This window comes from Pteropus alecto, unplaced genomic scaffold (assembly GCF_000325575.1).
Source record: "Pteropus alecto unplaced genomic scaffold, ASM32557v1 scaffold45, whole genome shotgun sequence".
In the NCBI taxonomy this organism is placed as follows: Eukaryota; Metazoa; Chordata; class Mammalia; order Chiroptera; family Pteropodidae; genus Pteropus; species Pteropus alecto.
In genome coordinates this window covers 19137911-19159066 of record NW_006442491.1, presented here as the reverse complement: position 1 = coordinate 19159066, position 21156 = coordinate 19137911, and the positions used below count along the sequence as shown (strand labels likewise).

The 21156-nt window shown below is 44.3% G+C and overlaps 1 protein-coding gene across 1 annotated transcript in view; it reads right to left on the bottom strand.

Moving 5' to 3' along the window:
- Nucleotides 1-13398: 13398 nt before the first annotated feature.
- Nucleotides 13399-21156, bottom strand: part of CCM2L (CCM2 like scaffold protein) — a 13790-nt gene continuing 6032 nt past the window's right edge. Inside the window, exons 6-11 of the mRNA XM_015596888.1 lie at nucleotides 21066-21119; nucleotides 17447-17582; nucleotides 15739-15802; nucleotides 15051-15180; nucleotides 14608-14746; nucleotides 13399-13712 (exon numbers count right to left, since the gene is read on the bottom strand). Of these exons, the coding sequence (XP_015452374.1) occupies nucleotides 13399-13712; nucleotides 14608-14746; nucleotides 15051-15180; nucleotides 15739-15802; nucleotides 17447-17582; nucleotides 21066-21119 (837 nt within the window). The remainder of the gene's footprint in view (nucleotides 13713-14607; nucleotides 14747-15050; nucleotides 15181-15738; nucleotides 15803-17446; nucleotides 17583-21065; nucleotides 21120-21156) is intronic.

The following is a 21156-nucleotide window of genomic DNA, read 5'->3' as shown; positions in this document are numbered from 1 at the left end:
CCTCCTTTTCTTTCTTTCTTTTTTTTTTTTTTTTTTGCTATTAAAGTAATGGTGTAATATAAATCCTTGTACATGTTCCCAAAGCTCCTATCAATTTTATTGTCGAATGCTTTTATAAATAAAACACACCATTATAAATGCTCAGCTTGATGAATTTGGGCAAATGTATACTCCTGTATAACCACCATCCTAATCAAGATATATAACACTTTTATTACTCCAAAAAGTTCCTTTTTACCTTGTTGCAGTCAACTTCTTCCATCCATTGCCTTAGGTAACTGCTGAATGTCTTTTTGTCATTATAGATTAGCTTAGTCTTTTCTAGAATTTACATAAATGCAATCATACAGTATGTTTCTTTTATGTCTGTCTTCTTTTACTGACATTGCTTTTGAGATTTTCCATGTTGTTACACATTCCAGCATTTTGTTCTTTTTCACTGCTGAGTAGTATTCCACAGTGTAGATGTATCACTATTTGTTTATCCATTTACTTTTTGATGGACATTTGGGTTGTTTTCAGTTTGGGGCTCTATGAATAAAGCTGCTATGAACATTCATGTGCAAGGGTTTGTGTGGACATGTTTTGATTTCTCTTGGGTAAATCTTTAGGACTGGAATTGCTGGATCATATTGTAAGTCTATGTTTAACTTTATAATAAACTACTAAATTGGTTTTTAAAGTGATTAAACCATTTGCATTCCCACCATCAATGAATGGTTTCTATTTTCCATATCCTTGCCAGTTTGATATTGTCATTGTTTTTAACTAAAAAAATTTTCCCATCTAACTCATATTAGCATCAAAGAACATTTATTACAATTACAAATTTTGTCCTGAAACACTGTCTTACCACTCAGTATTTGGGGTGGTAAACCTTTTGTCCATTCAGTCATTCATCCATTCACTTATTCATCGTCATGGGGAATATAGCTGACCACAAAAAGTGGCACTAACTACTGCATTTTTGGAGTCAGACTAGAGTTCAAACCCTGGCACAACCATTTATCAACTGAGTGATCCTGCATAAATCATGTCACTTCTCTGACCTCAGTTTCCTAATCTGTCAAGTGGGAATAATAATAGTATTTACTTTTGTGAGTCATTGTGAGCATCAGCTAGCATCTTACGTCCAAGGGTGATTAGGATTATAAGAAAAACAAAGCAGGGCAAGGGGAGAGGTAGCAGGGGTAGGAGGAGTGATGGTGTGACTTGACACCTGGTCAGGGAAGACTTCTCTGAAGTGGGGCTATGTGAACAGAGACCAACTGAACTGGGAGAGTACATCATGTGATAATCTGGGGGAAGTGTGTTTCAAGCAGGAGGAATAATAATAGCAAAGGTCCTGAGATGCAACCACACTTGGTGTAGTAAGGAATACAAGGAGGCTAGCAGAGCCGAAACAGAGTGGGTGCAGAGGAGAGTGATGGAGATGATGTTGGAGAGGTAGGGGGGCTAGCTTGTGAGGGCGTGAATGTCTTGGTACTGAGAAGATACTTTAATTGACATAAGATGAGAGCCTTTGGAGGTTTTGAGCAGAGTAAGCCAGACTGGCTTGTGTTTTAATGGGATCTCTCTGGCTGCTGGGTAGAGAATGGATTGGAGGGGCAAGGGATAGCAGGAAACCCAGCCTGAGCAAGCTGAGGCAGTCATCCAAGGGCAAGATAATGGTGGCATGGGCTACGGTGGTGGAAACTGACAATTGTAGGAGCTCAGAGAAAGAAAAATGAAAATGTTTGAGATTTCATGGGTATGTAGAAGGAGAGTCATTGCAGCACTGCTTTTACCAGGAAAGGACTGGGAATACCTAAATATCCATCACTTGGGACTGGGAAAATAAATGATAATACAGTAATGGAGTACCAAGCAGTTGTCAAAAAATATAAAGATCTAGTCTACGGCCATGCCACCCTGAACGAGCCTGATCCCATCTGATCTCGGAAGCTAAGCAGGTTTGAGCCTGGTTAGTACTTGGATGTAGGCGTAAAAAATTTTAAAAAATAAGGGATCGTAAGCTGACGAGGTCAATCAAGGATCGCCTCACCTAAAAAATAAATAAATAAATAAATAAGTATAAACACTAATTGTATTTCTATACACTAGCGATGAACATTATGAAAATAAAGTTAAGAAAACAATTTCATTTACAATATCACCAAAAAGAATAAAATACTTGGGAATAAATTGAGCAAAAGTAGTGCAAGGTACTCTGAAAACTAAAAAAAACATTCTTTAAAGAAATGTAAGAAGACCCAAATAAAGTCATTGCGTGAGATGGGAAAGATAACTCATGGAAAAGACATCCCTTCATGAATTGGAAGACCTAATATTGACAATACTCCCCAAATTGACATAATCTCTATCAAAACTTTGAGTGTCTTTTTTTTAGTAAAAGTAGACAAGCTCATCCTAAAATTCATATGGAAAGGCAAGAAACCCAGAACAGCCAAAACAATCTTGAAAAAGTAAAATACAGTTAAAGGACTAACACTTTCCAATTTAAAAACTTCCTTTAAAACTATAATAATCAAGATAGTGTGGTATTGGCATTAGGATAGATGGAACAGAATTGAGAGTCCAGAAATAAACCCTCACAGTTATGGTCAAGATAAGGGTACCAAGACAATTCAATAGGGGAAAGAATAGTCTTTTCAATAAATTATGCTGGGACAACTGTATATTTCCATGCAAAATAATGAAATAGGACCCCTACCTCACAATACTCACAAAAATTAGCTCAAAATGGATCATAGACCTAAATGTGTGAGTTAAAACTATAAACTCTTAAAAATAGATCTTAATGATCTTGGTTTAGGCAAAGCCTTCTTAGACGTGACACAAGTGACAAAAGAAAAATGGATAAACTGGACTTCATTAAAACTTAAAACTTGTGCTGTGAATGATACAATCAAGAAAATGAAAAGACAATACACAGAATGAAAGAAAATATTTGCGAATTATAGATCTGATAAAGGACTGGTATCCCGAATATGTAAATAACACAGCTCAATAATAAAAAGATGACAAAATTGAAAAGTGGGTAAAAGATCTGAACAGATATTTCTCCAAAGAAGCTATATAAATAGCTAATAAGCACATGAAAAGATGCTTAATATCATTAGTCATTACAGAGATACAAATAAAAGCCACAATGAGCTACCACCTTACATCCATTAGAATGGCTATAATTTAAAAAAAAGATGGATAATAATGAGTGTTGATGAGAATATGAAGACATTAGTAGCCTCGTACACTGCTGATAGGACTGTAAAATGGTGCAGTACCTTTGGAAAACAGTTTGGCAATTCCTCAAAAGGTTAAACATAGGGTTACCACATGACCCAGCAATTCCACTCCTAGGTACATACTCAAGATAACTGAAAATGTGTCTACACAAAAATTTGTATGTGAAATTTTCATAGCACCATTATTCATATTGGCAAAAAGTGAAAGCAACTCCAATGTCCTTCAAAGAATAAATAAAATGTGGTACATATATACAATGGAAAGTTATTTGTCAATAAAGAGGTAGAAAGTACTTATACATGCTACAATATGGATGAACTTCGAAAATATTGTTTGATGAAAGAAGCCAGTCACAAAAGACCACATATTGTGTGATTCCATTTATATAAAATGTTCATAATAGGCAAGTCTACAGAAATGGAAAGTAGATTAGTGGTTGCCTAGGCCTGGGAGTTGAGGAGAAATAAGAAATAACTGCTGATGGGTAGGGATTTTGGGGGCGGGGGAGGGTGGGTAATAAAAATGTCCTCAAATTGATTGTGGTAATGGTTGCATAGCTCTGTAACTATACTAGAAATCATTGAATTGTACATTTTAAATGGATGAATGCATGCTATGTGAATTATAATTCAATAAAAATGATGTTAAAAAAGAACGAAGAAACGCCTTACTAATAGAGAACAAGCTGGTAAGGGGTGGGGCAAGGTATACAATAACTTCTATTGTATTTTACCATTTGCATAGAACAGGAGAACAAATGTGTGGGAATTTACAACATGTCTGGGCTGAGTCAAGAAGGGCACACATAAGAAGCTGTCCCAGTAGTTTCTTGCAGGGAAGGGAACTGTGTAGCTGGGTAACAGAGGAGGGAGGGAGACTTTCTGCTTCCAGTGTACCCTCTCCACTCTTGAACTTTGAGCGGCTTGGATATATTAACTATTCAAAAATAAAGTCTATTAAAAAAAATCAGAGACTTCATGGACAAGATAGAATTGAGGCTGGGCAGGATTTTTAGAGGATGAAAATAGTCAAGAAAGTTTCCGGATGTGCACTTGGCAGTGGGTCAGGGGTAGAGGAACGATGGAAGCAAAGGTATTGAGGCTGCACTGACTGCCTCTCGCAGGCTGAGACTTCATTTTCTCGTTTGTAAAGTGGAATGATAAGAGTATCAACCTCACCAGGTCATTGAATTATTGCACAAAAAGCTCTTATTATTGTGCCCTCGCTTACATCACCTCGATTAACCTCTTTGAGATAAGTATGACTATAAATAGATGGCTCAGAGAGGTAAAGACACTTGTCCAAGGTCACATCGCCAGCAAGCAGTGGAGCCGGGATTTAAGCACTCTGAGTCTCCAGAGTGCCTCCAAAGGCTGTTCTTGTAATGACTACACAAATTCAGTGTTCTCTGGACATTGAGAAGTAGAGAAAATGATGCTGACTAGAGGACATGATGCAGGATTCGGTCCTGGAGGGAGGGCGGGAGCTAGGGCACAACACGAGGTTCACTTTACAGTGGATCAGATGCTGGCTCTTTCAAAAATATATTTTCTTATTTCCCGGGGCATTTGCATTTCATATTTCAAATTCTTTAGGACCACTGTTTATTGTTCTATATTCAAAACAAGATGGGGATGGGGAAGAGAGCCACGATCATCATTTCAGGGTTCAGATATTTCCCCTTTTATTTGCAAAGTAGCCAGTGTTTATTTCACAGCTACACCCTCTCAGGCGGGAGGTCACTGCTGCCCTCATTTTCCAAGAGAAGTAGGTGAAAATCTGAGAAGACTAGCCCTTGAAAAACTCACGGCAGCCCCCGGCAGGTCCTTAAACTTTCTTCTAAAAAGGTTTTCCATCCTCCATCTTCTGTAGCCCCTCCTCCCTGCCTTATTTTTCTCCAGAGAACTTGTCACCTCCAAGCACTATAGTACATATCTATGTATTAATCTGTTTATTGTCTCTCTCTTCTACATTTTTGCAAATTCCATGCAGATACTATTCTTATGCCCATTCTACAGATGGAGAAACTAAAGCTCAAGGTTTATTAACAGCCAGTTAATGATAGTGCTGAGAGTCACACTCGTCATTCTTTGATTAATTCTATTAATATTTATTAAGGGCTTACTAAGCACATCTCTGCCAAGGACTGGGTACACACCCATGAAAAATAGACAAGATAGTTGTGGCCTTCAAGCAACATTCAATTCACTTATGGAGACAAAAACTTAAACCAATAACTTAGATACAGAGTGGAAAATGCTATAGTAGAGAGAAAGGCCCATGATATCATAGGACCAAGTAGGAGGAACATTGGTCCAGCCTGGAGTGCATTAGGACTTCTTGAAGTAAGTGATCAGTTGAAGTTTAAACGATACTAGTAGAAGATTATAGCAAAGGATATTTCAGACAGAATGGACAAAGCTTGAAAATCTTGAGGGAGGAACAGCTAGGCCTGTTAGATGAGCCACAAACCTGTGTTGTTATGCCTGAAGCCCTGGCCATGCACAGAAGGAAGATGAGGCTAGAGACGGCAACAGCAGTTGATAAGGAGCTGGGGCTTTCTCCTGTAGGCGACCAGGGAGATTGCCCTATGGGACAGGTACGGTCCTAAAGGTAGTTGACCTCCTGTTCAGGGGTATGGCGGGTTTAGCCAGGGATGGGGATGCTGAGGGGTGGTAGTACCCCGTGAAGTTGTTTTTCTGCCCCCAGCTGCAAGGCCACCTCCAGCTGACGGGTCCCCCCAGGGGAGTGAGGAACAGTTCAGTTTCACAATCACCCTCCTCCCTCCTCCCACTGTCCCCAGAGGCCAAGAAAAGAGGAAGCACTTAGAGAACTTCCTCTTGGGTCTGGGTGCACTGAAGCTCAGGCAGGTGGGAGGGTGGGGGGAAGGCAGGGCAGAGTGGGACCTGGCCATCCCTGCATTCCTTGAAGTAAAAAGGCCTGGGCCCCGGTCCTGCCCCCATTCAGTGGTGGCCTTGCTCCTGCAGGGTGCACTCAAGCCTGGGAACTAGGAGAATGGGTTCACGTCCCAGCAATTTTAACTAACTGTCTGTTCCAGGGCTAGATATTGTCTCTGAGCCTGGCACCTTGAAAGCGCACTCTTACTCAGCAGTTTAAAACTGAGGTGATGTGTACGAATTAACATGGAGCGATCCCCAAGACGTAGGTGCATAATAGTTTAGAGGGTACATTCATTTTTTTAAAATAACATAGTTTTGTATTTAGCTATATGTGTATGTAAATGCACAGAGAAAGGTCTGGAAACTACACAGTTGACAATAATAGAGGTTGCCACTGAAGAAGAAAGGAATATTGAGATCAGGAAAAAAGAGATGATAACTTATTCTCTATTTGTTTAAAAAATTTAATCTAGACTATATTTATTTTTATTTGTATAATTAAAATACATACAGCAAAATTGACAGTTTTACAATAAAACCCTCATAATCACTACCTGCATTCTACCATTAACATGTTACTTGTGTTATCCTTCTATCCATCCATCAATTCATCTTTTAAAAATGTATTTCAAAGTAAATGATTTCAGCAGACATATTATTAACTAGAGTTAATGTTTGTTTACAGTATTTTAATGTAAAATTTACATACAAAAAGTGCACAAGACCAAGTAAGTGTTCATTTGCTGAATTTTTACAAATGCATATGCAGCTATGTAATTTCAACCTCATTAAGATACACATTTCTATCACTCCAGAAAGTTCCCTCTTGCCCTACAGTGTATTTTAATTGCCAACATTCTGTGAATCGGCATTCAACGCAGGGCTAGGTAGGTATACGATAAGTGCTCAATAAATGTTTATTGAAGGAATAAATGAGTCTAAGAATAAATGTGTACATGAACTGCTTCCCTGAGGGCAGGACCATAAGTTTTTGTCTTACATTCCCCACTGAATTGATAGACAATAAATGCTTAATAAAGGTTTATTGATTGTATTAGTTATACATTGCCATGTAACAAATTACCTAAAATTTAGCATCTTAGAACATTATAAAGTTATTATCTCACACACTTTCTGTGGGTTGGGAATCTGGGAGCAGCTTAGCTCAGTGGTTCTGGCTAGGAGCCTCTCATGAGGCTGCAGTCAAGGTCAGCTTGGTCTGCAGTCATCTGAAGGAGTGGGGCTGGGTGGTCCATTTCCAAGATGATTCACTCATGTGACTGTTGGCAGGCCCCAGCTCCTCACCACGTGAACCTCTCCATATGGCTGCCTGAGTGTGCTCATGACACGGTTGCCCTCAGAGTGAGTGATCCAGAAGAGCAAGGTGAAACGTCAAATGGGTTACACAGGTCACCCCTATTCAAGGTGGGAAAGATCTACACGAGAGCATGAATACCAGGAGGTGAAACTAATTGGGATCTTGGAGAAGGTAGTCATTATGAATATGTATCCAACTTTTCTGAGCACTTACTTTGTGCTGGGTGCTGTGTCGGTCTCCGAGGAGTGTAGGGATGGGTCAGAACCAGCCCCTAACAAGATGTGTGTGTGTGTGTGTGTGTGTGTGTGTGTGTGTGTGTGTGTGAGAGAGAGAGAGAGAGAGAGAGAGAGAGAGAGAGAAGGTGGGGGTGGAGAGGTCAGACAGACATAAAAGCAGAGGTGTTATAGAGTACAATAAACATCACGATAGCGGTTTTTTAAAAATTGCTTTTCTGTAATTTATATTCAGGGCACAACATCATGAAAAGAAAGTTTATTTTCTTCCTTATTATACAACTATATGCTCCTCCAGCTTAGAGGCAACAAGCATCACTTGTTTTGTATATCCTTCCAGAATTATTCCATGCATATACACAAAGTCATTCCCCTCCACCTTTCAAAAGAAAGCACTATGCAAAGTGTATTGTTCTGCACCTTCCCTTTTTTTTCCCTCTTGCTCTATCTTGGAAATAATTTCGTAACAGTACATAGAGAGTAACCTCATTCTTATTTATGGCCACACACTATTCTATTGTCTGCCTGAGCCATGGTTTATTTAACCAGTTCCCTGTCACTGAACATTTTGCTTATTTCTAATCTCTTGTTATTAGAAAGAAAGCCATGATTTTCCTTGCACATCCACTGTTTCCACTTGTGTGAATATAAATGTAGACGTTCCTGGCAGTGGAATTGTTTCATCAAAGGATCTGTGCATTTAAAATATTGGTAGATATTGTTAAATAGGATTTTTATCAACTTACCCTCCCACCCACAATGTATGAACATGCCAGTTTCCTCATACCTACAAACTTTCCAACCTCGCCAGTCTAATAATTGAAAAATGGTTTTTCGATGTAGTATGAATTTGGATTTTTCTTATTACGAGTGAGGCTGAACAATCTCTGATCACGTAGGCCTGACTGGGTGGTTACTGCATCTGGATGCACCAAGTAACATTATTGAATAGTTACATAAACTTAGAATATAAGCTCCATGAGCCCGGGGTTCAAGTGCTAAAAAAAATAGTTGTGGAATAAATGAACGAATGAATGAGTCTAATCGAAGTATGTGAGAGGCTGCTGTTTTCTGAGCGAGGAGAGAGCCCTCTTCCCCTCCCTCCCCTCTGGAGCTGCCCTCTCCTCTTTCTTCTTCTTTCTTCCCCATCTAAGTCAGGTCTTAGCATCTCTTGTTTGGTCTTCGTCCCAGCCCCTTGCCCCATTCCCCAGCACCCAGGCTCTCCTCTGCTCTCCAGTTAACCCTCCTTTCCAGGCAGCTATGTTCACTTCTGGAAAATGCAAGCCCATTGGGTCACTCTCCATTGCCTATTCTTCCTAGCCTGCCTTTCCTTACAAGGCCTTCTCCATCTGCCCACTCCTCTGGTTTCTCCTCTGATTTGCACACCCCTCCTCCACCTTGGCCCTCACCTCACACACCCAATGGTCCTTCAGCAATAATAAGGGTCACATTTATTGAACGTTTAGACCTATACTTTTGCATGGATTATCTTGTTTAAGCCTCACGATAATCTATGAGATCTATGAGGGTGATGCTATTATTATCCACATTTTATAAATGAGAAAACCAAGATCCAGAGACATTTAGGGGTTTACCCAAGATTACTCAACTAGCAGATGTCAGAGTTGGTATTCAAAACTCACTCAGTCTGACCCTGAGCCTCTAACCACACTGCACTGGTGCAAATGGTCACCAGTCTTAGAGTATGTGATGTTCCTTCGAGCTCCCTGGAGTTTGCACCGGTCGGCCCCTCCTGGAGGGCTCTCTCTTGTCTTGTCTACCTGCCAAAAATCTTGCTTGGCCTTCAAACTCTTGCTCATAAGTCACCTCCTCTGCAAAGCCTTTTCTATCTTCCCCAGAAAGAGCTGTTTCTCACTGATTTTTACAACTGAGAACCTTCTGCTGTGATTATTTGGGGACCTGCCTTCCCCATCAGGCCAGGAGCCCCCAGTGGGCAGGGACTGTTTTATATTTTCCTCTAGTGTCTAACAGAGTGTCTGGCATAATATTTTCCTCTAGTGTCTAATTGGTGCTCTCTAAATGCTTGGTGACTGAATGACAGTGGCCCCAGGACTCCTCCCCAACACACGGTTGTGAAAGGACTGTTAGGAGTCTCCAGTTGGAAGCTGGGAGGGAGTAGGAGGTTGCCGTGTCTCGAAATGAAAGGGGCATAGTGTAAGGGGTTGGGGGGATTAGAGACAATTTCATTAATTTCACCACTTGTCAGTGGGGCAAGACTGTTCTCACGGGATCTAGCTGGTAGGGAAGTTACATCCTTACCCCATCCCTAGAAGCTTTTGGGAATCAGCTGTCCCACCCATAGGGGGTTTCCCTCTTTTTCAGTGCCAGGATAGGAAGCGATCGGTAGGGACTCTAGATGAAACAGGAGGAAGTGTGGACAGAGTTCTCATGCTCAGAGTCTGGGTTGCCCCAGCCAGGGCCTTTGGACCTCAGTAACTAGGGGTTACATGGCTTTGGTAACAGGGTAGTTCCGGGGTAGGTGGGGACTTCCTTGGGGTGTGAGGGAAATTGCTCCATTGCTAGAGCTGTAGGGTAATAACTGTTTCTCAGCAGCCCTGTCACTGTGCCCTGGCTAGGATTGTGGGCAGTTTCTGAGTTTGATCTTGCAAAGCCCTCAGGCCTTTAAGAGGAACCTCTAGCTCTTTGGCCCCGCCCCTAGCCAACTGACTCCTCCCTCTTACCACTGCCTCACTCGGGGAATTTACTGGGGCTCCCTGTAGCCTCAGGTCCAAATCAAATGCCTCAGCCTGCAATCGCTACATCCATCCTAAAACTGGCAGACAGAAAAGCAGAGCAGTTAGAAGCTTGGGCTCTGGGGTTAGCCAGGTAGGGGTCCAAATCTCAGCTCACTGTGTGAGCTTGGGGCATTCACTTCACTCCGTGAGCTCCAGTTCCCTCATCCATAAAACGAGAATAAATAGACTTGAAAATACCAAAATTAAGAATTTGTTCAAAAGAAAAAAATTTGTTCCAAAGAAAGCACCCAAGACCAGTGATTCTCAAAATGTGGTCCCTGGACCATCACTATCACCTGAATACTTGTTAGAAATGCAAATACTTGTTAGAAATGCTCTATTGAGCCAGAACCTTGGGGTGGGGTTCAGCAATGTTTGTTTTTAGCAAGCCTTCCAGGAGATTCTGATGCATGCTAAAGTTTGAGGACATTTCCATAGATAAACTTAACAGATGGCCAAGGTATTGGGAGAAGATATCCAAAACATCAACAGCTAACAAGGGATTAATAGCTAAAATTTATATGCTACTCCTGCAAATCAACAAGAAAAAGGAACCCCAATAGATGACGGACAAAAGATCTGAATAGGCAATTCACGGAAAGGGAAGCCCAATACCTGACAAGTATGGGAGGAGATTCTGAATCTCAGCATTAACAGAGAAATGCAAGTTAAAACAATAATGAGATGCCACCTTACCAATCTAAAATGTAGGCAAAAATTACAGAGTCAGATAATGTAAACGTTGATGGAAATGTTAGGAGAGAGCATTCTTCATGTGTTGTTAGTGGAGCCATTCTAGCAGAATTTAGTGAAATTTAAAACCTATATGCCCTGTGATCTAGTAATTCTACTCTTGGGTATAGAATCTAAAGAAATTTTCACATAGTCCCATAGGGATCACGCACAAAGATGTTCATCACAGTTCTGTTTGCGATGAGAGGGAGTTGGAAACAACCTGAGTGTCCACCACTGGTAGAATGAGTATATAAAACAGTGGATGCTCAGCTTGGAATATTTTGCAGCCATTCAATCAATGCAATAAGCTAGATTTCCCAGTAGCAACATGGGTAGATCTTAAAAAACATATTATGAAGTGAAAAAAAGCAACAGAATGAGAGCCTTGCCCAATATCATTCAAGTGTAAACATGCACACAAACAATTTTGAATTTTTCCCTCCCTCTTTAATCCCCCACCTCCCCCGCCGACTTCCACTCCTGATCTATGGATGTTGCCATTTTCCCCTTAAGAACTGGATCTCTGAAGGCGGGGCATCTCCTCCCACATGCTTGTGGTGTGCACCCGGGGCCAGGCGCCCCCAGGGCCTGGGCCCCTGAGGTCTAGTACCCCTGGCACACTCGAGGGGCCTGGCACACCTCAGGTATGGTCCGTGGCTCCAACTGGGGTGCGAATCCAGGACCTTCTGCCTGTAAAGCAGATGTGCTAACCACTACACTATGGAGCCAAGGAATATATACTAACACAAAGGAATGGGTGCCCAAGGTGGGCAGGAAGAGTGTGGGGAATGTGTGGACAAGGGGGAAAACAAAACACAATGAAATATCAGAAGGGCCTTGAACAGACTGTTATGATGGGATGATCATTTGCCACAAACCGAGTATGAATCATGGAACTCTCTGGACCTGAAACCCTAATAATAATAATGATTTAAAAATTGGTGATAATAGTGCCTATCTCACAGTGTGCACCATGTGTCTGGCCATGTAAAGTTTTACAAATAAATTTTAGCACTTCTATGTGAGTTTCTTGCCTCCTCTCAAGGCTCCTTCCTTTTAGCCTCCAAGTTTTTACTTGGGCTGTGCCAAGTGCTGTTCTTGTGCTGACTTATTTCCTTCTTCAACTCTGCCCTCAGATTCTGTTGACTACATCAGACCCCCAAGATGGCTGTGTGTGGAGTCTCAGGGACTTTTTGTTTGGGACTAACCCTTAAAACCAGGCTGCAATGGGGCTGTGAGGTCCTATTTCCTCTTCCCAAACGGTGCTCTCTGAGGGTTTTCTTACATCTCACCCCCAACCACAATTTCCACTTCATTGCACACAGGATAAAGACAGGTAAACCGAATTAGAAAGTGTTAGACGTAGAAGGCAACAGCATTTATTAAGCGTCTATCATGTGCCAGACCCAGCGCTAAGGTCCTGACCTTCGTTAATTCCCTTGACCATTTCTGTGAGGTAGGTAGGACCCACCTCATCCCACAGACAAGGAAATAGGAGGCACGGAGGCTGGGACACTAACCAGACAGCAGCCCTGGGTCTGTCTGGCTCCAAATTCAAGATCTGAACAAGAAGTTAGGAGTCTTAGAGCCTGGACTGGGATCCAGACCACCGTCCTTTGAGTCAACTCTCAGTAGAGGAAAACCTCTACTCCACACTGATGATCTGAGTCCCACCGCGAGATGGAAAGACCTTTCCATTTAGAGCCTTACAAAGGCTCTACATTATTTAGTATGGTCAGTTTGAAGTAATCTAAGGAAAAGCAGGAGATTCCTTCAAGGCCCTTTTCCTCTGTTAAACCTCTGTTTCTCAATCTACAGAGTAGGAGGAATAGAGATCTCTGGGCTATCTTTGGGCTCTAGAAATACTTTTCTCAGTCAGCCAGCAGGTGGCACCCACTCATCATTCCTCCCCTAGGCCTCCAGAAAGCTGCGGAGTCAGGGGAGAAGGGTGTATCCGGCGGCCGAGCCTCCGGGCTAGTGGGACAAAAGAGGACGCAGGCTCTCCTCTGCTGCCCAGGACTTTAGGATCTCGCCCCCTACAGGGCATTCTCGATACTGCATAGACTGGATCCCAGAGGGCAGGGTCCTTGTGCCCTGGGTGTGAGAAAGGGCATTGGGGTTGGAGCCCCCAGGCAAGAGTGACTGACACGCAGAGGCGGAGTTGCGGGGCCATGCCTTCCCTGCTCTCAGCCTGGGCCTGCGGCTACAGGCTACAGGTAGTTGTCTTCAGCCGCTTCGCCCCCGCTCGGGGAGTCCAGGTCATCTTCGCCGGTGCTGTCGTCGTCGTCGGGGGCCAATGCCTCGATGTCGTGCGTGATGTCGGCAAGCAGCCGGTGGAAGGCCTGCGCCTCGGGCCGCTGAGCCGCGCCGTCGTAGCTGCGCACGGCCGACGCCGACGTGGAGCTCATGCTGCGCTTGATGCGGCCGAAGCTGTCAGTCAGGATGCCGCCCTCGCGGATGCCCACGCCCTCCAGGAAGCCCTCGAAGTAGCCAATGTCCTGGTCCGGGATGAAGGGCCTCATTCCTGCGGGCCGGGGGCCAGGTGACTCCTCGGAGTTCATTCAGGCCCTTCCCCTCCCACAGAGGCATCACCTTCGCTGGAGAGTTCACATTCCAGCCCCACCAATCACTGGCTGTGTGGCCTAGCACAATTCTTTGATTCTCTGAGCCAGGGAACAAGGACATAATGCTAGGCACATAGTACATGCTCACTACATATTAGCTTATTATTATTACAATTGTCACATTCCCATTATTAGCTGTCACCCTCATTAAATAACTACCATGAGCCTTATTTTCCTCCCTTGTAAAAATGAGATAATTGTACTTCTCCCCATAGGAAGGTGAGGATCTCCCATAAAAGTTGCTGGTTTTTCTTCTATCTCTACATACTAGCTGTGACTTCAGTATTTTACTTCGTTTCTCTGAGCCTCCTGAGCTTCAGTTCCCTAATCTGCAAAATGGGGGCAAATAATAGTTTCTACTTCCTAAAACTGAGGACATTCAATGAGATGATGCTTGGCACACACTGTAACTGCCAAATATATGTTAGCTTATTACTATTATTCCTGTTGTTTTTATTAGCTCCCCTTACTAGTTGTGTGATCTTGAACAAGTTCTTTAGCCTCTCTGAACCTCAGCTTCCTCATGGGATGAGATGAAAAGAATCAGTCCCTCTCCCAGCTTTGCTGTGAAGATGAAATGGCTATACTACTGCTCTGTTATTGACTTGCAACTGCAGGCAAGTCCTTCCCCTCTTTAAACCTCAGTCTCCTCATATGTTCCATGGAACTCATGATCTTGGCCTTATCGGAAGCTGAAGGGTAAGGAATAACACTCCAGCCTGGTGTCTGACCAGGAATGTCACGGACCATGAAGGGATCTTGGCTGACCCTTGTGGGGTGGGGCAGGGGGCTCACCAAGGAGGAGGAACTTGCGCCGGTCCCCATAGAGCTTCAGCAGGCCTGAGCAATAGTCCTGAATGGGCAGCCCTAGCCGATACTCCCGTAGCAGCACTGCAAACTGCTGGATCTCAGGGGGCCCCAGCTTACTCCGCAACTGTGGGGCACAATTTGAGATCAATCCCAGGAAGTAACCCCCGCCCAAGCCCTGCCTAAAACTCCCAGAGCCCTCACTGAGAACATATATGGCCCAGCCCTCCTCTGGAAATGCTAGCTGACATTAGTTTAGGTCTTTCAACAGGCTGGCCTCAGTTTACTCTTCTAACCTCATGTCCCACCCTCACCTCTGGGGTCTTATGCTTCAATCATGCTTAGGATTATTCATGATTCCTGAAATACTCTATGTTTTCTTCAGCCTCCAGGCCTTTGCTTGTGCCGTTTGCACTGGTGCCCCAGCTCACCGTGACCATGTAATCCTGCAACTGCTCTAGGCCCAGGCCACTGTGGTCGCTGCCGCTGCAGTGGGAGCCATGGAAAGAGGGTGTAGATGTGCCGCTGTAACACGCTTCAAATGTGTCCTGGGAGCCATTACTGCAGAGACAGGCAGAAAGGGGCCCTCCTTCCACTTCCTCTCCTGCTGCAGGTGGAAGGTGGGAGGGCACAGCTACCAGCGGTCTGGGCCTGAGGCCTCATCCCAGGTCCTAATTTCTTCTTCAAGGCCCCACATTATCTGGCCCCTGGCTGCCTCTCAAGCCTCTTCTCACCCTTGCTCTGTGCTCCAGCCTGTCTTCTCTCTTTTCCTCTAATTCTCCAAGTATCTCTTCACCTCTGGGCCTTTGCACATGCTCTTCACTCGGCCTAGAACATCTCTCTCCCACTATCTTTTGCTCAGCTAATTATTATTCATCATTAGATCTTAAATGTCACCTTCTCAGAAAAAATTTCCCTGATCTCCCCAGACTGGGTTAGACCCTCTGTCAAATGTGGTCACAAAGTCTTTAAGTCTGCTCATGACATGCAAGGACTTTCCAGAGCTCCCCACCAAACCTCCTCTCTGACCACTTTCTCCCTCACGCCCTTTGCCACAGCCACAGTGGCCTCATGGGTGGGGAGGGCAAGAGTGGGGTCCCCAACAAGGGTGATACTCACAAGGAGCTGCAGCAGCTGAAGTCGGCATCATAGGCATAAGTCCCATCGGTTCGGCAGCTGTCACCTGGGACCAGCAGACAGAGGGGCTGTTAGAGGTGGCAAAGCAGCAGGCAGCATCCCTGGCTTCTGAGGCCCTGATCTCAGCCCTGGAGTTGGATGGTGGCTGGAGCACAGATGGCCTTGTAAGTGATCGTAAGGACGTTAGCTTTTACTGAGCGAAATGGGCAGTTAATGGAAGGTTCTGACCATGATTCCTGCCCCTGCCACTCATTGACACACAGCCAACCTTGGGCAACTCACCTCCCATCTCTTGGCCTTCAACTTCTCCAACATCGGGACAATGTCACCTTCCTGCCTACCTCATGGAGGTCTTGAGTATAGTAGATGAGGGAATAGGTGAGGGAGAATTTTGTAAACTGTATGTGTTTGAGGTGAGACAAAAAATGAACTTTGAGAGGGAAGGAACACAAAATCTTGAGAGGAAAGAAGCACCGTTTACAGAGAGCATGCTCTGTACTTTGCCCTGGTATCTCACTGAATCCAGGTAGCAGCCTCACCTTCTAGTGATCTTGGCTCACTCAGTGTCACTTCCTCAGGATACTCCCGACTTCCCAAGGGAGGTTGGTTCCTCATTATATGTTCTCATAGCACAGAGCGTGTGGTTGCATTGTATCTGTGTAACTGTTTAATTACTGTCAGCCTTCCTCAGCAATGCAAGCCTCATGAGGGCAGGGCCACATCTGGTTTTTCTCACCAGTACAGCCTGGTGATTAGCAGGGTCCAACACACAGTACCTCCTCAATATGTATATATTGAATGAATGAGTTTTCTTGAAATATTTTTTGAATTCTCTTATTTACTTGCCTATCATCCCTGTGACAGCTGAACTATCCCAGCTCCTTACTGCTAGAACTATGCAAACAGGGACCATGTTGAGGTGACTATGACTGAGAATACTTACTTAGTAGCCTTGAAGGCAGCATGGGGGGTGAAGCTGTTGCAGAAAGAAACTTTAGAATCAGACACACCTGGGTTTGAATCCTGACTCTCCCATTTACTAGCTGTGTGAACTTGAGCAATTTATTGACTACTTTGAGCCTTAATGTCCTCATCTGTAAAACTGGAATCATAAGTCTTCAGAGAATTCTTTTACCCATTTGAAAAATATTTCTTGAGCATCTATGATGTCCCTGGTCCCGTGCTAGGCACACTTGATACAGTGGCAAACAGGACAGACAAGGTCGCTATAAGGGTTAAATAAGACTTGGCATACTGTTACTGTGCTTGGCACACAGCTGATGCTCGGTAAATGTTTCTTCTCATTTTAGCCCTTGATTACATTCAAGGACTGGTCCGGAAGTCCTGGTTTTGATCTATTGCCCTAGTGGGGCTAGCCAGTTCAGTAAACCGACAATGCATGTGCTTAGGTTTCTGCAAAAGCAGGGACACAGAAAAACAAAAGAGAGAGAAAAGTTCAGCTTGGAGGGACTCATCTGAATCTGACAGCTGGAACATCTATGAAGAAGCTAGGTTTGAGGTCATCATGAAAACTGATATTTTTATTTTAACTCCATATAAGGGTACACTGTAATTGCAGTAGAGATCGGACCCCTGAAGGCTTTCATTGGCCCTAAGTCCTGGGGCATCCCCCTTCCCTGGCCTTTTGGAATGTTTCACAGGAGGGGAGGCCAGGAGTTCGAGTACTCACTGCGGCTGCAGAGCCATGGCCGTTCGGGCGTGGATGTGTAGTGGTAGCCGGCCCGGTCCACACACTCAATACTCTGGTCCCCATAGATGATCTGGAAGACCTGACAGATGAGGGCGCAGGACTCCTCGGCAGCATCCTGGCCCAGGGAGGAGGATAGAGCTCAGGACCTCTCCAGTGACCAAGATACCCCTGCTTCCTAAAACACAGTGTGAGGGGGCTCACAAAGGCACACATGTGTGCTCACACACACACACACACACACCCCTTTAAATTGACTGAGGATATTTTCCCCTGGAAGACCTGACAGATGAGGGCGCAGGACTCCTCGGCAGCATCCTGGCCCAGGGAGGAGGATAGAGCTCAGGACCTCTCCAGTGACCAAGATACCCCTGCTTCCTAAAACACAGTGTGAGGGGGCTCACAAAGGCACACATGTGCACACACACACACACACACACACACACCTTTAAATTGACTGAGGATATTTTCCATAAAAATTATATGGCTGCTCTCTGTGTCTTGGATCCCTTTATAGAATCCAGTGATAATTCTAACCCTTCTGTCCTGAAAAATGCATGCATGTACCCCTAATTTCTAGAGGATTCATGGGCCCTCCTGAAGCTTATCTAAAACTCTAATTTATTTTAATTTACAGGTAGGAAGCTGAGACAGAGAGAGGTAAAGCGATTAGCCAGAATGAGAACCCAGGTCTCCTAATACCTACTAGGAAGAGGAAGAATTAAATGTATGGAAATTTTAGGCTCAACGTAATTACCACCACTAGATGCCACATTTAGGTATGAGCTTCTTGGTACCCAGGGCAAAAATGGAAGCAGGTCAGTCTCTGATAGAAGTAAGAAATTTAAGTTCCTAGGTAAAACTTTTTGGAGATTGCAAATCTGAAAAAGAATTTGCCTCTTTAATTGACCTCTTTATGTCTTCAAGCCAGAGATGCAGAAAGACCATAACTGATGAAGAGACCATCTCCATGAAGGCATTTACTATTTTGTGCCTCTAAAAAAAGCCTAGGGTATGAATTAAAATGTAACCTTGGATAGGCATTTTGGGATGTGGGAGTGTACTAATCATTAAACCAGGACTGAACCTTATAATAACCCTACAAAATGGACAGGGAAGACAGGATCCTTATTTTATATAAAAAGACACTGAGGCTTAGAGTGGTTAAATGGCTTCCCTAGGCTCATATAGCAGGCTTGTGGCATTAGTGAATATTGGCACCCAGGTTTTTGGACTCCAAATCCTGTACTCTCCTTGGGATCACAATGTTTCAAATGGAAGGCCAGAGGCTAAGATATTCCCGGAAAACAACTCTTCATTTATTTATTTATTTATTCCACAATTTCTCATTTAGTCCTATTATGTGCCAGGTACTGGGCCAGGCTCTGGGGTCTCAGAGATGAATTAGATAAGGTCTGTACCCTAAAGTCTTCACAGTCGAGTGGGATAAACAAGGTACAAATTTACCTTCCTTATGGAAAATGGATCTCCCCCCTAATTATCACTGCAACCTGCTTGGTTTCTTCTTGGTCCCGTCACAAGGTATAATAATATGATTTAATTGATCCATTTATTCAGTATTTATTGAGTACGTATTATGTGCCAGGCACTGTTCTAGGAGCCAGAGATAGCACAGCGAATCACCCGGAACCCACAGGTCTCTTGCACTCTACAGGGAGACCAGTCTGGCTGGAGTGGAGTGAATAAAGGGGGAAACTAGAAAGAGATGAGGCCAGAGAGGGAATGGGGATGGTGGCTGGAGCCGCTACTATAAAGTGGATGGCCTTATAAGCAGTTGTAAGGATATTAGCTTTTACTCTGAAATGGGGAACCATTGAAAGATTTTGAGCAGTGACACTATGTGACTTAAGTGTCAACAGAACTGCTCTGACTGTGTGGGGGAACAGATTGTAAGCATGGGCCGAACCAGTGAGGGGTGACTGCATGACTCAGATGATAGAAGATGGGGCATGGGCATGGGTGGGGACACTGGGTGGGGAGGAGCAGATGGGTTTTGGTTATATTTTAAAAACAGGGCTAAGAGGATTTGTTGATGAGGTGGACATGGGTGTGTGAAAGAGGGGAGCCGAGGATCACTGCAACGTTTTGGTATGAGCAACAGAAGGACAGAGCTGCCATTAATCAAGACAGGAAGACCAAGGGAGGAGCAGTTTGAGGGAGAAGATTGAGAGCTCAGCTTTTCATGTGTTACGTTTAAGAAGGTCATTAGTTAGACCTTTGAGTGGAGAAACATATCTGGAGATTTGGTGAGAAATAAGCTTTGGGAAATTCTCAGTGTTTTAAATGCTCTGAGATTAGAGGAGATCACCTAGAAATGAGTGTAAAGGGAAAAAAGAGAATCAAAGACTAAGCCTGGAGCACTCCAAACTTTAAAGACTGGAGAGAAGAGAAGGAACCAACTCCAGCTGGTTTTATGTTGTTGTTGTTGTTTTGTTTTGTTTTTGTTTTGGCTATTGGGCATTTATTGCAAACAGAACATCTGAGGTATGAGAAGCTGAGCCAGACCAATGCCTGTCCCTGGCTGGGGGTAAGGCAGTCTCCCCTCACCCCATGGAGGAAAACTAGGAGAATGTGGGGAGCGGGAAGCCAAGTGAGAAAGTGTTTCAAGGGAAAGTGAGTCAGCTCTGGAGACCGAGTTAACTGGTTATTATCATCTCTCCCTCTGGACAGGCATCATGTCTGTTTTGTTCACCATAGTTTATATACAGAGGGAGTCGGGGCTCCCTGGGTGAGAGGAAAAGCTTAGAAGGCTCCAGGCTTGAAGATGTCTGCTAGACTGTGAGCTCCCTAAGAAAGGACACCAAATATGTCTTTCATCTCTGTATCCACAGCACCTATGGATATATCTCAATGCATCCACAGCCCAATGCCCAGCACAAATTGGCGCTCAATAAACATAGCGAAATGAATAAAAGCAAGGGTGAATGTGGAGGGTGGGGAAGGAGGGTAGGCAAGGCAAGAATGGCAGAAAGGCTTTTCTGCCTTGGGTGACTGACAGTCACCAAGAATACAGGGTCTGAACTTCTTGGGTCCCAGTGTTGAAATCATCACCTGCTTCCTGTGTGACCTTGCACAAGTTACTTAGCCTCTGGGTCGTGGTTTCCTTCTCTATAGAATGGGGACGGTTGTACTATTTTCCTCTATGGGCTCCTGTGAGAATGAAATAAGTTAGTGCTGGTTCTGTGTCTGGCATCTGCTGGCACTCAGTTCATGCTGGTGATTAGTGTCCTCATGATTGTTCCTGTGATAGTGCGGATACTGACAAAATTGGAGAAGGAGCAGGGGTTATATACATCAAGTTTGTTTTGGCCAGTTTGAATTTTCATCCCATTGGGACAGCAAGGGGGAAGTGTCCTAGAGGGATCCGGGGCTTCAGTTTAGAAGCCTTTTGGCGTCATGGGCACACAGGTTAGTACCTGAAGTGCTAGGTAGGGCCGAAGGAGGGAGAAGGAAGGAGGCCAGGGTAGACCCCAGGAACCTCTTAAATGGGGCAGGGTGGGGGGTGAGGAGCGGCACCTTCCCACCCTCTCGACAGGCGGGGGAGGCAGAGCGTAAGAGCCCGAGATGCCCTCAAGCTCACCCTGTTGGCCACAGCCAGGATCACGAGGTTGCAGTAGGCGTCCGGGCTGGGGTTCTGCGGGTCGAGAGGGTTGGGGCCCGGGTGGCGCCGC